Here is a 14,343-nt window from a genome sequence, read left to right on the forward strand (position 1 = left end):
TGTCTTCCAAAGTGGCTATGCCATTAGACAATCCCACCAACGATGTATAGAAGTTCCAATTTCTCCACTTCCTAATCAAAACTTGTTATTGTGCGCCTTTTTTATTATCGTTATCCTGCAGCGTAGGAAGAGGCAACTCACTAGGGTCTTGATTTGCATTTTCTAGTAACTAGTGATGTAGAACATCCCTTTTGTATGCTTACTGGTCATCTGCATATCTTCTTTGTAGAACGGCTAATTCAGACCCTTTGCCCCTTTTAACCGGATTGTTATTTATTATGATATATTTTTAAAACACAGAATTTTGTCTTTTGTGCTTTCGCTGCATAAAGCAGAGGTAGCACATAGGCATAAATTATTCATCAACAACTATAAAAGCTTAATTTCTTTTGTCCTGCATGGAAACATCTATGTTCAACCTGCGGTGTGTGTGTGTGTGTGTGTGTGTGTGTGTGTGTGTGTGTCTGTGTGGGTGTGTGTGTGTCTGTGTGTGTGTTGTGTATGGGAACTGGTGGCTATTGTTCTTATAAGTAAATGTTACCACATCAAAACAATGATTGTTAAACCTGTCAGGGTGACAAACTAATTGTATTTAATTCTTTGTTTTCAATGTTAAAACTTGGTGTTGCTCTTTCACAAGCTGGGAAGACAAATTCAAGGCCAAACCAAGGACAATGCCTGTATTAGCAAATTCAGTAATCGGGGCAATATGTATATATCTATTTCAAAGCATAGCCTTGTTTTGCTGGCTTTGTCCACACCTGGTAATGTATGTACCCTCAACTCTAAAGACTTGTTCCAAGCTTTTCTGGGGATCCATCAGAAGTTTATGCTTAACATGTGCTAAAAAAAATGTCTGGTTATGAGCCATGTCACTCCAAACCTACCGGCTCCCGTAGGGTCCCACTACTACCTGCCCTGGGTGCTGCCTTCTTGATAGGTTTACCTACTATTACAGGTTGAGCTGTGCTCCCCCCAAATCTCCAGTACCCTGAAATGTGATCTTATTTGGAAATAAACTCTTTACAGTGGTAATCAAGTTAAAATGAGGTCCTTAGAGTGGGCCCTAATCCAATAGGACTAGTGTCCTTATAAAAAGGAGAAATTCACACACAGAGACAGAAGGGCACAGGAGGAAGATGATGTGAAGAGATACAAAAAAGAACACATCCATCTATGAGCCGAACTGAGACACTTAGAAACATTTCCCCTCACAGCCCTCAAAAGGAACCAATCCTACTGACACCGTGACTTTGGAATTCTCGAAAATAAATTTCTGAAAGCCACTCGGTCTGTGTTGCTTTGTTAACAGCGGCCGTAGGAAACGAATATGTGTAGCTGTGCACTGGACCCTGCTGGGGCCTCAGCTGTGGTTGCTTTGGGAGGTGGCTGCCTCTCTCTTCGGAGAGGCTACTCTCTGATATAAATTATCAAAATTGCACTGCCTATAACCCAATGACCAACTGTGCCACCGTTTGTAGTTACAGTTGCTCTTGGAATGTCTAGTCACAGCTATTTTCTGCTCTCCATCAAGGACTCGGACTCAAGTCCAAGGCAGAAACCCTCCAGTCCTCTACTGCCACAAAGGACAATCCAGGCTTCTATACCGGGTCAATCTTATCCCGCCAGGCTCCCTCTCTCCTTAGGATGAGTAGGGACTCTTCCCTCCCCTCATCTTCCAGAAATCAATCCCCTAGTCATATTGATAAAAACCATCTCTTCAATGGTTTTTAAATCTGGCACCATTGTAGCTAAGCCACCATCACCTCTTGCCTGGACAACCACACTAACCCCCTGACTGGGCTTCCTGCCTCCAGGCTTGCATGCTCACAATACTCTATCGCAGAGACCTTTTTGGTGTCTGTCCTACAGGTAAGTTCTGGGAGGAGAGGGACTCTGGTTTTGATCACGTATCCCCAGTTCTTGGTGCGTAACGGGTGCTCGGTAAATATCTAATAAAGGAAGAGTAAAATGGAAAGAGAGAGGAAGGGAGGAAGGAAGCCAGGGACAGAGGGAGGGAAGTGTGGGCTTACACGCCCTTACATAAACTACAAGTCTATCTCTTTTCATTTGAGCAGATCTTCAAATGCCTGAGAAAGGCAACCAAGTCAATACAAACAGATAATCCCAAATGGTGTGGTTTTCAAATGAAATGACACGGCTTTCTATACACAGGGCCCATCAAGATGCAAGCCAGTCTCGGGGCGCCTGGGTGGCGCAGTCGGTTAAGCGTCCGACTTCAGCCAGGTCACGATCTCACGGTCCGTGAGTTCGAGCCCCGCATCAGGCTCTGGGCTGATGGCTCAGAGCCTGGAGCCTGTTTCCGATTCTGTGTCTCCCTCTCTCTCTGCCCCTCCCCCGTTCATGCTCTGTCTCTCTCTGTCCCAAAAATAAATAAAAAACGTTGAAAAAAAATTTAAAAAAAAAAAGATGCAAGCCAGTCTCCAAAAAAAAAAAAAAAAAAAAAAAGGCATTTAGGGCTATGCGACTAGCTGTTGTCTTCCCTGGATTATCCTATGCATTAGAATCGCATTACACACCTGTCACCTCTCTGCATCGATCAGAAACACACGAGTCCTCTTTAAATGTTTGCTCTTCCCACTGAGGCACTAAAGCTGCTACACCTAACTTTGAAAAAGTGGTCCACGCGTTCTATTTCTCCATCTGGAGAATGGGTAACATGCAAACCCTCTCCCTCCCCGCCCTTTTTTTTAATTGTGTTAAAGTACACACGACAAAGAATTTACTATTAACTATTTTTAAGTGTATCCTTCCGTAGTGGCAGTAATACTTACACTGTTACGCAACCAATCCCCAGAATCCCCTCTTTTTTGGAAACAAACATTAAATAACTAAAAACCATGTAAAGGAACATAAGACTTCCTACACAGACCCTCCTAAAATATCTGCTAAATGTTAAATAAAGATACAGCATCCCATGTGCAACCTTCCTTTTAAAGATACTGTAGTTGTTGTGCTTTACGGTGGGGGGGGGGGGGGGGGAAGGCACATTTCCTCGAAAGGGTAAAAATGACCCTTGGGTTAAAGGGTTAACCTGTCTGTCTTAAGGATGTCCCTTCCAAAGGGCATGTCAAATAATGACATGCAGTTTTTTTCTCCCTGATTTCTGTGAGTGCTTCTAAGGCACATGAAAAAAAACAAACAAACAAAAAAAAGGTACATCTTTGCCAGTGCTGCCTCCATTCAATGAGCAGACATCACTGTTTTGTTTTGTTTTGTTTTGTTTTGTTTTTTTAATGTTTTGAATGGTTGGGAGATTAGCATGGGTATTTAACAAAAAGCGCAATTTCAAATTACATGCTTCTTCATGGTGCCAAAACTCTGCGCACCGTCATCTGCGATGACGTCCACCGGCACGGCATTAAGAATGGTGGTCGTTAGTCATCTGGCTTTGCAAAAGCTGGAAGATGAAATTGTAAACAGCGTGTGCTGGGACAGGCCATATTAGAAAAGAGGAGTGTCTTAAATATGGTTTCAATTTTTTTTTTTTAACCTCGCAATACCTTTTAATCAACAATGCGTGTGTCTAAATCAATGTGACCCATAGATACTTGCTCAAAAGGGGAACAATTTATCCGTGGGCATCCCAAGAAAGACGATAATCACCTCCTGGTCCGCCCTGGCAGAGGTTTTTATTTATATACAAGCTTGACCACCATAACCACATATATGTGTGGATATTAGAGTTGTTTTCACGTTAGTAGAATGCCTAGAAAAAGATCCAAAATAACCCCTCCCTGGCACTAGCCACAGATTGCACTATTAATCACGGCTTGTATCTCATGCATGAAAGACCTAGAGGTGCAGACAGAAACTGCACATGGCTAAGTCCAACCCCAGTCATTACTGGGAGAAAACAAATGCCAAATACCCAAAAGCAGATGACTCAGGCCAAGTGTGAAGACAGTACACTGGTAAAACAAGAGCTAAAATGTTTTACTCAAGATAATTCAGGAGCTATCTGTCTTGCTTAGTGAATGAATACCCAAAACCCTTTACTTTCAATCCCCAAAAGAGTTGAACAACTGACATCTTTAATCTCACCCTCCTTCCACAAAGTCCTCGAAAGTCAATCACAAATTAGCCTTAGAGGAAAGTTTCCCTAGATACCACTGAAAACACGGGTTTGTAACAGATGTCTCCGTGCAACTTTCAGAATAGGTCTCCTGTGAAGAGGCTGATATACCCAAATGTATTTGTTAATCAGTCCAGGTACACGCAGCCTGGAGCTGGGAAGCAAAAGTTATTAGCAGAGATATCATTTAAGTACAAGTAACGCATGCAAAAGCATCAGGAAAAAAAAAAAGTTATTTGTAAACTCAAAGACGAATGCAATCATACACACAATTGGCAAATCGCCACCTGGAAACCACCCAGAACAGTGCTTATCTTATGTACTAATAAATGGGAGTGCTTGCCTCACCCCCTTCTAATGAATGAACACGATGTCCCGCCTTGTCAATCCTTCAGTTTCTTCTAATGAAAGGAGGGTAAAATTTTCATGATGAATGGAATGACCTGACAGAAAACACAAATACTATCATCACAAAATGTAGAGGAAACACGCCAGTTTGTACCAAAAATGGTTGTAAGTCGTGTTTAGAAAGCACGTGGCCACATAGACACGTACTTGGAAACACACTGCTATGCAGGGGATAAGAAGAGAGGTTTGGGGTGGAATGACTCACGAATTCGGGAATGCAGAGGTTTTCAGCAGCACCAAGTCACAAGAGACCGTCCCTGAGATCTCTCCTCCCCTCCACAAACAATACTCGTTGTTGACTTGGAAAGAAGATGGGTGAGGAGTGTGGAAATCATTGTTTTTAATTTTGGGTTCTTTGCGTCCCTTAGTGAATGCACAAACTGACACGCCGTTAAACATTTATCAAAAGAGAACACGCTGATGTGCCTTGGGAAATACTGATTCTTCTAATACTTTAAAGGATGGCAACTAGAAAGAACTGTTACTAACTTCTTGACGAGAGCAAAGGGCAAGTTTGGTCTCTGCAATGACACAAAGCTTATTTAAAAGCTTAGAGGAAAACACAAGGGGACCCAGCTGTCTCAAACGAAGTTAAGATTCTCCCTCCAGAAAGAGCTAAAGGAGAATAGTAGCTGAGGCAAAGAAGTAAGCTAGCAAAACCACTGAAATGTGGTGATCTTGGCCTTCTCCAAAATGGAGGATTTCTAAGAGGCTGCATGCAAACCCAATCGTAATATTTTGGGGAAAGATAACCATTTAAGATATTTGAAACTCCTACAAAACTGAGTTCATCTGTGGCTCAAAGAATCCTCTTCTAAATTATTCAATCTGTACATTTTAATGTTTTTAATGTTTATTTTTGAGAGAGAGACAGAGACAGAGACAGAGACAGAGCATGAGTGGGGGAGGGGGAGAGAGAGACAGAGACAGAGAATCCAAAACAGGCTCCAGGCTCTGAGCTGTCAGCGCAGAGCCCGATGCAGGGTTCAAACTCAGGAGCTGTGAGACCACGACCTGAGCCGAAGTCGGACGCCCAACTGACTGAGCCAGCCAGGCGCCCCTGGACGTTTTAATTTTTATTGATTATATCTCCTTAAATATGTTTTGGCGCGTGCCTACAACAACTACCGGTTAATCTCAAACTCTGAATGCTTTACTGCAGTCCCTTTCCGTCAATAGATCATAGAATATGAGAACAAAAGACACCGTGGAGATCAGATAGAATTGCAGGTCCCAAACCTGGCCACACTTTAGAAACACTTTGGGAGCTTTTAAAAAATACAAAGGCCCAGGCCCCCACCCAAAAACCGATCAAATCAGAATCGGGGGTGGGGAATAGGTATCGGCATTTTTTTTATAAACTCCACGGGTGGTTCTGTTGGGCTGCCAGATGAAGAACCATTGAAGCAGAGTCCAGATTCGCATTGCCTGACACCATTGTCACTTGGTGACATGTGCCTGCAGAGCACTTGAACTGTGACTGGTCTGAACTGAGATGTGTGACCAATAACCAGATTTCAAAGATTCAGTACCAATAGCAACAACAAAAGCGCAAAATATCTCATCAACATTTTCATATTGATTATACACTGAAATGATAATATCTCAGATATACTGGATTAAATTAAATGTTATTAAAAAAATTAACTGTTGCTTGGGGCGCCTGGGTGGCTCAGTCGGTTAAAGGGCCAACTCTTTGATATCAGCTCAGGTCGTGATATCGCAGTGGTGAGATCTAGCCAAAGTAGGGCTCTGTGCTCAGCGTGGAGCCTGCTTAGCTCTGCCCCCACTCCCGCCCCCCACCCAGCCTCCCCTGCGCATGTGTGTGTGCACTCTCTCTCAAAATATATAAATGAATTTTTTAAAATTCCCTGTTTCTTTTTGCCTCTTTAATGTGGCTACTAGAACATTTTAATTACATAGGTGGCTTGTATTTATGGTTCCCACTGTTGGACAGAGCTGGTCAAAACTAATACTCTTTTCTCACAAACAGAGAAACTGAGGCAGAGAAGCATAATGAATTGAAGGCAGCACTTAGGGGATTCCCTCTTCCAGTGTCAGGCTTTTCCTGTTGCCATAAACCATCCGTTTGGCAGAGTTATGGCAGGGCCTTTGAGCCATCCATCGGATTTCAAATCTTTCTCGCTTTTGTCTTGCTAATCATTTCTTCTAAGATTTGATATGAAAATCTACTTCCCTTATGGAAAAATGTTCCCTCTCCCATTCTACACACACTTGTGACCTGGTATTGCAGGGTTACTCTGGAAGCAGAGTCACCAGAACGGGTACTCAAAAACAAATCTAGAAAAACATTAGCATAAGAAAAATGCAGAGAATGGACCATTAAGGCTTTTAAGATGTAGATAGTTGAGCTCTAGCTTGGGAATGTCTTACCATTACCATGTGGTAGTTTAATAAATAACCGGCATTCTGAAAGCCATCTTCAACACGGCCTTCAGTCCCTGCTCAGAAGTGAGCAGTTTGAGAATTGAGCATATTGTCTTTCCTCCCAGAAGGCAGTGTTTTTCTGGACAAGGCTGTCATTGCAGGAAGGCAAATCAGGCTGTTCATAATGGTATGCCACAGCATACCTAGGTACCCTGGTGGAAACAGATTTGATCCTCAATGCCTTCTATCCTCTGGTGCACAGATCAGTACGTGGTCATTCAGAGGCCAAACAGCGTCGTTGCTTACTTAAGAGGAGAAGATCTTGTTTTGATAAGTGATAGGCCCCTACCAGGCCTGGCAAATGGAGCTAAATGTATTTCTTCTTATAATCAGCTAATTCAAGCAAAAACAAAGATGTTTTTTGTTGCATGTGGTTTTCCCCCTTGGGAAGCCAGCAGAGAGAATTGCATAAAATTGGCTGAAAAGTGTTGTATTTGAGGAATCATGCAACACAGGGGCTCCTCAGTGTAATAAAAGAATAAAAGAGACCTGGATTCTGATATAAAGTGTTCATGCAAAGAGCTGGAAAGGAAACCTACGGGTCAAGCCAAATAACACATACAGTAGATGCATTCAATATTTCTATTGAGATATTCTTGTTCCCCATCCTAAACACAGCATAACCTAAATGTCATCTTAAATCAGATGTGTGGTGCTCTGGAGCCCCCTATGTTGCATGCGTGATTTCTATTAGCTGTGATTAGTCCAGTTTTGCCAGTCAAACCTCAAAGAGCATACTTCTAGACGCAACTCACTTCTGATGTAATATTCACCTCCAAATACTCTCGTATATACCAACCTGGGAAGATAATATATTAGAGAGAGGTTCTGGGCAAAAGTACATCTGCCAGAATGAAAATAGCACTCGTGGCTCTTATTCGACAGAAAGAAAGATTATTTAACTTTAAATAATTGCTCGGCTCCCTTCTTCAAAGGTGATAAAGAAAAAAAGGAAGTGACAAAAGTGACTGCCTTATTCTAAAATGGTCTTTTGGACCATCTTTAAGTTCTGCCTGGTTTTTAGTCTCAAATCAAATCGGGAGGGCACAGTTTAACAGGGCATGTCTAATAATAACGGTGAAATGAGAAGAATGGTTTTCCAATAAGGAGGTCAATGTGAAAAAAAAATTAACGTTACAGATCTATCAGAATAAACAATAGAAACTACAGTTTTTACAGTCAGGGCACTCATTCAAAATATCTGATAAAAAAAAAAAAAGTTGTCTTTGAAAGGTTACGGATCAAAAGGCTTAAAAAGAGCACAGTATCCAAAGCCATAGGTAATGTTTCGTTCATGACCAGGGTATTTATGGCGGCCTGGCTCATGGAAAGAGAACTCGGCCCGGAGGCAGGGACTCCGCTTTTAGGCTCGGTTTGGTACTCTCGAGCTCTGGGCTTCGGTGAGCCCAGGGACCAGGCCTTAGGTTCTCCCCCGAGGAGTGATGAGGTTGGTCTGTCAGTGAGAAGGCCTCCCCAGCTCCAGCTCTCTATATGCCACAACAAGCCTTTCTATCTCACCATCAGCATCCTTGGTCCAGAAGGCATGCTTACTCTCCAAGGTTAGTTCAAGCCAAATGCCAACATGGTAGTTTTCAATCCTGGTTCATTTTTGGGTGGAGATTAGAAATGTAAACCTTGAAGAAAGAGAAGGAAGCGACTACAATATGTGTTTTTAAAGTGTTAAGTTGATTCTGATCAATTTCTCAGAACACAGAAAGAAGCAACAGTGTGAGCTTCAAGGAAAGAAACACAAGAATGCCAAAATAACATGCATTCAGACATTTACCCAAACTTTCTAAATTTTATTTTCAAAGTCCCAGAGCCTCAAGATGAGCTTCAAAAATTCTACTCTCGTTTCTGGCGTACTGTTATCACTACCTGAAAATTTATAAAAGCCCTCTCTCTCTCTTTTTCTCTTATGTTAAATCCATGATTTGTGATTCCCAACAATGGAATACTAATGGATCCTCAAAATCACGAATTGCCGATCTTTTCCTAATTATAAAGTGTAAGAACTTTTTAGGGAAAACATTAAACATGATGTCACTTTTAAAGTGTCAGAGTTTCTATTTAAAGCAATGTCACAAAACAGATAGCTTATTTAGTTTACAAATAGCGATACACAAAGGTTCTTTAAGTCTGCTTAGCATATCCAAAAGTGCTTCTTTCTCACACTTAAATGTTTAAGGCTATTGCCTCCCAGTTTATTACCTTATCTCAACTGCATAATGTTCTTAAATAGCATTCAGAGAGATAGTACTAGATTTAAATTTTTAAACACTAATTTATAAAAAGCATTGGTAGATTCCCATAATACAGCTGGTAGTCAAACTGGACAAGATAATGAATTGACTGAGATCATTGTTCCATCTTCATCCAAGAAAGCTGCCTCTAAAAAAAGATCTTAAATTGCTGTAGAAATCCAATTTGTAAGAAGCAAAAGAAGCGTATAGATGGGAAACACCAGCCATGATCACATTAATTTTGTGACTAACAGCACTGCTTTGAAGTGAAGAAGGAGAAAAAAAGATGACAAACATAATAAGTCCACTCAGATCCCCAATTTTAATCTAACCACGCAAGCAGAAGAAAACCAACTACAAAGTTCACGTCTTGAGGATACAGCAAACATCACCTTCCCACAGAACAATTTTCAGCTTAATAAGAAATTAACTCCAATGCTAAGGAAATACTATAGGACAGCAATGTACCGTTGCTAAAAGGCAAATTAGTAAGAAATCAGGAGACCAGGAACTTGACATTGGTACAAACAGCAAGGAAAGTCCATGATTAATTGGTTTTGAATCTGCAGGTGTGGGAACCTGACAGTTAGTTGTATGAAAATCTTCAATCTACTGTAATTGAAAAGCTATACAGGAAAAGTCTCTCTGGCAAACTACCATTCAATTAACCTCCTATTCAAATAAAAGCTGCAATGTCACAGAGGAGTTTCCATGCTTTTATGGGAACGTTCTAATAAACTCTCTACTTATGTAGAAACTATATAGGGTCACAACTGACTTCTTATTGACAGGCAGTTTATGGATATCAGCAATTTACATTCAGAAACAGCTTGAAGATACATCAATTGAGCAAACATGCTTATCCTCAGTCAAGTTGAAAAATACAAGTTGTTACGCATCAGTTAGGATTTTAAAATAACAGGTTTATATGAAATGCTACAAGCAAAGGAAAATGAGGACATTTACAGGGAAGCACAAGCGAGTTCTATTATTTTCTTTTTAAGTTTTAAAACTAAAGTAATAGCGTAATAGCTGATATTCAATCAACAGCATCCTATTTCAAAGGGAATACATATCTAGGTTTGTATGTGGGAAATGGTTTTTTTTGTTTTATTTCCATTTTTAGGTTTCTTTTTTAAAAACGCCTTCCTTCTTAAAACTTAAGTACTTATTAAAGTGATTCATGAAGGCCCATGGAAAAAGGAATTTTTACCTGACACATTATTTAACATGCTTCATAGCAGTTAGAACCTACTGCAGTTCACATGCTCATGAACATTATTTTACCCAGGAAATAATGGTCTTATTCACACACACACACACACACACACACACACATGCACACGCACGCACACACACACACACACACCTTCCACACAAAATGCTATACCAAGTCCCAGGAAACTGACAAAGGCAATATTAAAATTCAGTGTGAAGTAAGAATTCCATTTCTGAATTTCATCTATGAAGATACAGGACCGGCCTCATTTAACCAACTGCAAAGTTCCTTTCTGCTTCATAAGCATAAGAAACATCATCTTACCATTATCTGTAGAATAAAATCAGCAACGTGTTGCTTCCTGCAGTCACCAAATCAGGTTTTTTTCTTCCTTTCTTTCTAGTAACTTCTTTTTCACCAGCAAGATTAGGAAGAAAATAAAGCTTTGAGGGTTTGCCTCAGAATATCAGACCACAGATTGTGAAACTAGCTCTTAGTCAAAAAGAAGAAGAAGAGGAGGAGGAGGAGGAGGAGGAGGAGGAGAAGCAGGTCTGCTATTTTACAATCACTTCTGCAATCCAGGGGTACCTCCTGGCCTCCGGTACCTCCTTCCCTCCCTCGTTCGCTAAGTTTCTTTTAGTAATGAGACTAATTTTTCCAGTAGCCTTGAACTCCCCCGATTTGACTGACATGGAAAAGGTGACTAAAAACTTGTAGAACTGTCTAGCCTCCAAGCCTACACAGAATCAACTTTGTTGGAAGTGTGGAAGAACCCCTCGCAAGCAGCTACTTGCTCCTTGCGACTCCTGCACTCCACCGCACACACCACGAAATAACAGTGCGCCATCTAGCTAGCAAGTTGCACTCTCCATTCTAGAAGGGGGGACGGACACCTTCAAACCCTGGGAGTTAAGAACTTGTCAGGGTTCAGCTGCTCTGAAGGTCCAATTGTTTATTTAAATAAAAAAAAATATCGCTACTGAGATAATCCACATCGAGTGGATATGGGAAAATTTAGGTTATAATGGCACTACAAACTTTTACATCTAACTTTGATTTACAAGATAAAAGCAAGTTTTAAATTAAAAGGGCTTTCTGTTAATAGAGCTTATTATTCTGAAGACGGGGAATGATTTTCTTCGAAAGTTGTCCCTGGGTGCATGCCTATTATCTTTGCTTTTCCCCTTCCACTAATGAGCATTTATCTAAAGAGCCTGTTAATCCTCTGATGTGTGCTTCTGGTCAGAGGTAACAGTTTGAATAAAACCACTAATCACTGATCACTAAATCACTGATCATTAATCACACTCTCCAGTGCTGGTGACCCGGGCCATTTTTTCCTTGAGGTCTATACATCACAAACAAGAAGTTTCACATTTTAGATGCACATGTATTCTGCAGGGGTTATACTATTGCATCTCTAGAGGTGAATAAATAATAAATACGGCCGCAAACTTGGGGAAGGATGTCAATTAGACCCCAGACACAAGTTTCACAACTGCCTTCCCCGCAGCATGGCTGCCTGAAGAAAGTAGATCTGATTATAATAAAACATGTGTGTTCTTCAAGAAATTCCCACATACTCGGAATATAAATGTTCCTCAATTTAGCTTCCGCCAACTTCAAATCAGAGAGCACCCAGATCCTCTGCTCCGCTCAATCCAAAACTCTGTTAGGAGATCTTTGTATTTGATTTCTGCTGCTTACACACACACACACACACACACACACACACACACACACACACCCTCCCCCACCACCAGTTCTTTTTACTTTTATCCCTTAAACGCGTCACACACAGTGTTTTCACTTCAACTGCCAGATACTAAGATTCTGACTCAATTCGGTGACTTATGTATTTAGATTTCCTCTTCAAATATAGTAACTTAAGGTTAAGAGAAAGAAAAGCATCCACCAATTTATTGTGAGGTACTTCGGGTTCAGTGACTCACATTCCCTCGCTTTGTAAACGAAACGTTTAACTCTTGATTCGTTCAGCTAAATTTGATTTAGTCAGCACCCTCACTTCTTGGCCTTCCCTCTTCCGCTAAACGGTTGGAGGAAGGCGCTGCGTAAAATTAAGTACTTTATTTGCAGTGGGTGTGTGGTTTTCCTAAGTCACCACAGGGACGTAGTATTATCCTAACGACTCTAAACATTTCTTGAGATGCCTTTTCTATCAGGACAGAGCAGTTGCGCCTTGGGGAAGAGGGCTCGCTGGTGCCTTCCTTAAATAATAGAAAGGGGCAGATTGCGTGTGCGGCGATCAGGTACTGTGCTCCCTTCAGACCCCAGAAGCTCTTACCGCACTCTGGGGACAGTGATCGCCCCGGGGAAAGCAGTAGAAGGTAGAGGCGGAGCCAGAGTGATAACGGTGTGGGCGGGGGAGGGGGTAGAGAAGGAGGGGTACCGGAGGAGAGGGCAATAAAGATGCCTAGGGAATGGGCGACTGTACGAGTCTGCTGGGGGAGGTTGGGGGGGGGTGGTTGGAAAAGCAGAGTTGCTTTGTCAGCATTTCTAAACCCCGAACTCTTGAGTATCTGAAGCTGTTAATCAAACACTTACTGGCCTGCAGAATGACGTAATGGACCTGTATCCAGCCTTTATTCCTTGACACATGTCAGAGAGGGAGGGAAAAATAAAAATCGAACACACTCTGAGGACTCTGACAACGCAACCTACAAGCAACCCACTCCAGTTCCTGGCCTTGAACGAGCATCAAGTGGGGGGTGGCACCCGTTCAGGGAAAGTTGGGGAGGGGGTGGACAAGGTCTGGGGCTTTATCTACCGGATACTCCCTCCCCCAGGAAGTAATTCTATGGCAAAGAAGAAGCGGGATGCAGCTGCCGGGAGAAAACGTGTCCTTGGTTCCTTCGCGCCTCTTTGCCCCCTCTAAGAACTTCATGAAAAGTTTAAGTGGTTGCGTGGAGAAATCTGCAGGAGAGGAAGGCTCCGCCGCCGGGTCCTGGGAACTGCCACCGCGCTGCCGCGGCAAAACCCGGAGCTGTCATTTGGGGCAGCGGCGGGGAAGAGGTAATGATGCCAGCGAGAACCGGACGGAGGCAGGAGACGACTGCTGGAGTGAAAGCGAACAGAGCCGCGCCACTCTCGAGCCTTCCGCGCCTGGGGCGAAAGCCAAGTGCCCTTCAAGGGCCACGTCCCCTCCCCGGGTGCGCGCGCCCACCAGCTGCGGCGGGCCGCCCTGCGGGAGAGGTGGCAGCAGCAGGCTCGGCACCGGGAGGGAGCGAGCGCCCCGCGCGCCCGCCCGCCCCCTAGGTGACCCGGCGTCCTCGCCGCGCCCGCTGGAAGTTTGCAAACTTTCTCCGGGGGTTCCGCCGCATCACCGGGAAGTTGGGGACGCGGGGGGAGGTTCCTGGCTCGCCGTCTCCGCTGCCACCGCCGCTGCCTCCGCTCGACCGCACTTCTGGAGGGTTCCGCACCTTGCCAGGTCTCTGGAGGCAAACACACACCCCCGATTCATAACTGTTCCCCGTGTCAGGGAAACACACGCGCGTTCCCACACACGCACCACGCCGGGGAAGACACTGCGCTCGCTTCACGTTAGCATCCCTCCAGTCGCACGGCGCGGCGGCCACTGAGACGCGCTCCAGAACCGACACGGCGTGGGGTCTCTGGGGTGGCCTCGGGACACAACAGAATTCCACAGTCCACCAGCATTTGGGGCCGGACTTCCCTCTGGTCCGCCAAAGTGTTTACAAACACAGATCACCCTCCAAAAAAAAAAAAAAAATGCATCGCATCTTCCCTACGCCTTGCCCTGTGACCTGCCCACTGGACCAAGTAATCTCGCGGCTGCTGCCGAGAACCAACCCCTGCAAACCAAGTACGCTCCCGAGATGGCTCCCGCGGCAAGTGCAACAAAAGTAGCTAAATGCAAAAGCCCCAGAAGTGGCCGAGCCGTATTTTTA

The 14,343-nt window shown here is 43.3% G+C and overlaps 1 protein-coding gene across 3 annotated transcripts in view; it reads right to left on the reverse strand.

Annotated features, from left to right (window-relative positions):
• Positions 1 to 14,343, reverse strand: part of CREB5 (cAMP responsive element binding protein 5) — a 400,548-nt gene that overhangs the window by 386,083 nt on the left and 122 nt on the right. The window contains exon 2 of one of the 3 annotated variants that reach the window (XM_040472368.1): positions 10,739 to 13,866. The exons of 1 other annotated variant lie outside the window; for it this stretch is intronic. In XM_040472368.1, the coding sequence (XP_040328302.1) occupies positions 10,739 to 10,741 (3 nt within the window). In that variant the 5' untranslated portion in view covers positions 10,742 to 13,866. Of the gene's footprint in view, positions 1 to 10,738; positions 14,302 to 14,343 lie in introns of those variants that run through there. One more of the 3 variants, XM_040472369.1, reaches the window with a different exon arrangement.

This window comes from Herpailurus yagouaroundi, unplaced genomic scaffold (assembly GCF_014898765.1).
Source record: "Herpailurus yagouaroundi ecotype Mexico unplaced genomic scaffold, PumYag 100, whole genome shotgun sequence".
Taxonomy (NCBI): domain Eukaryota; kingdom Metazoa; phylum Chordata; class Mammalia; order Carnivora; family Felidae; genus Herpailurus; species Herpailurus yagouaroundi.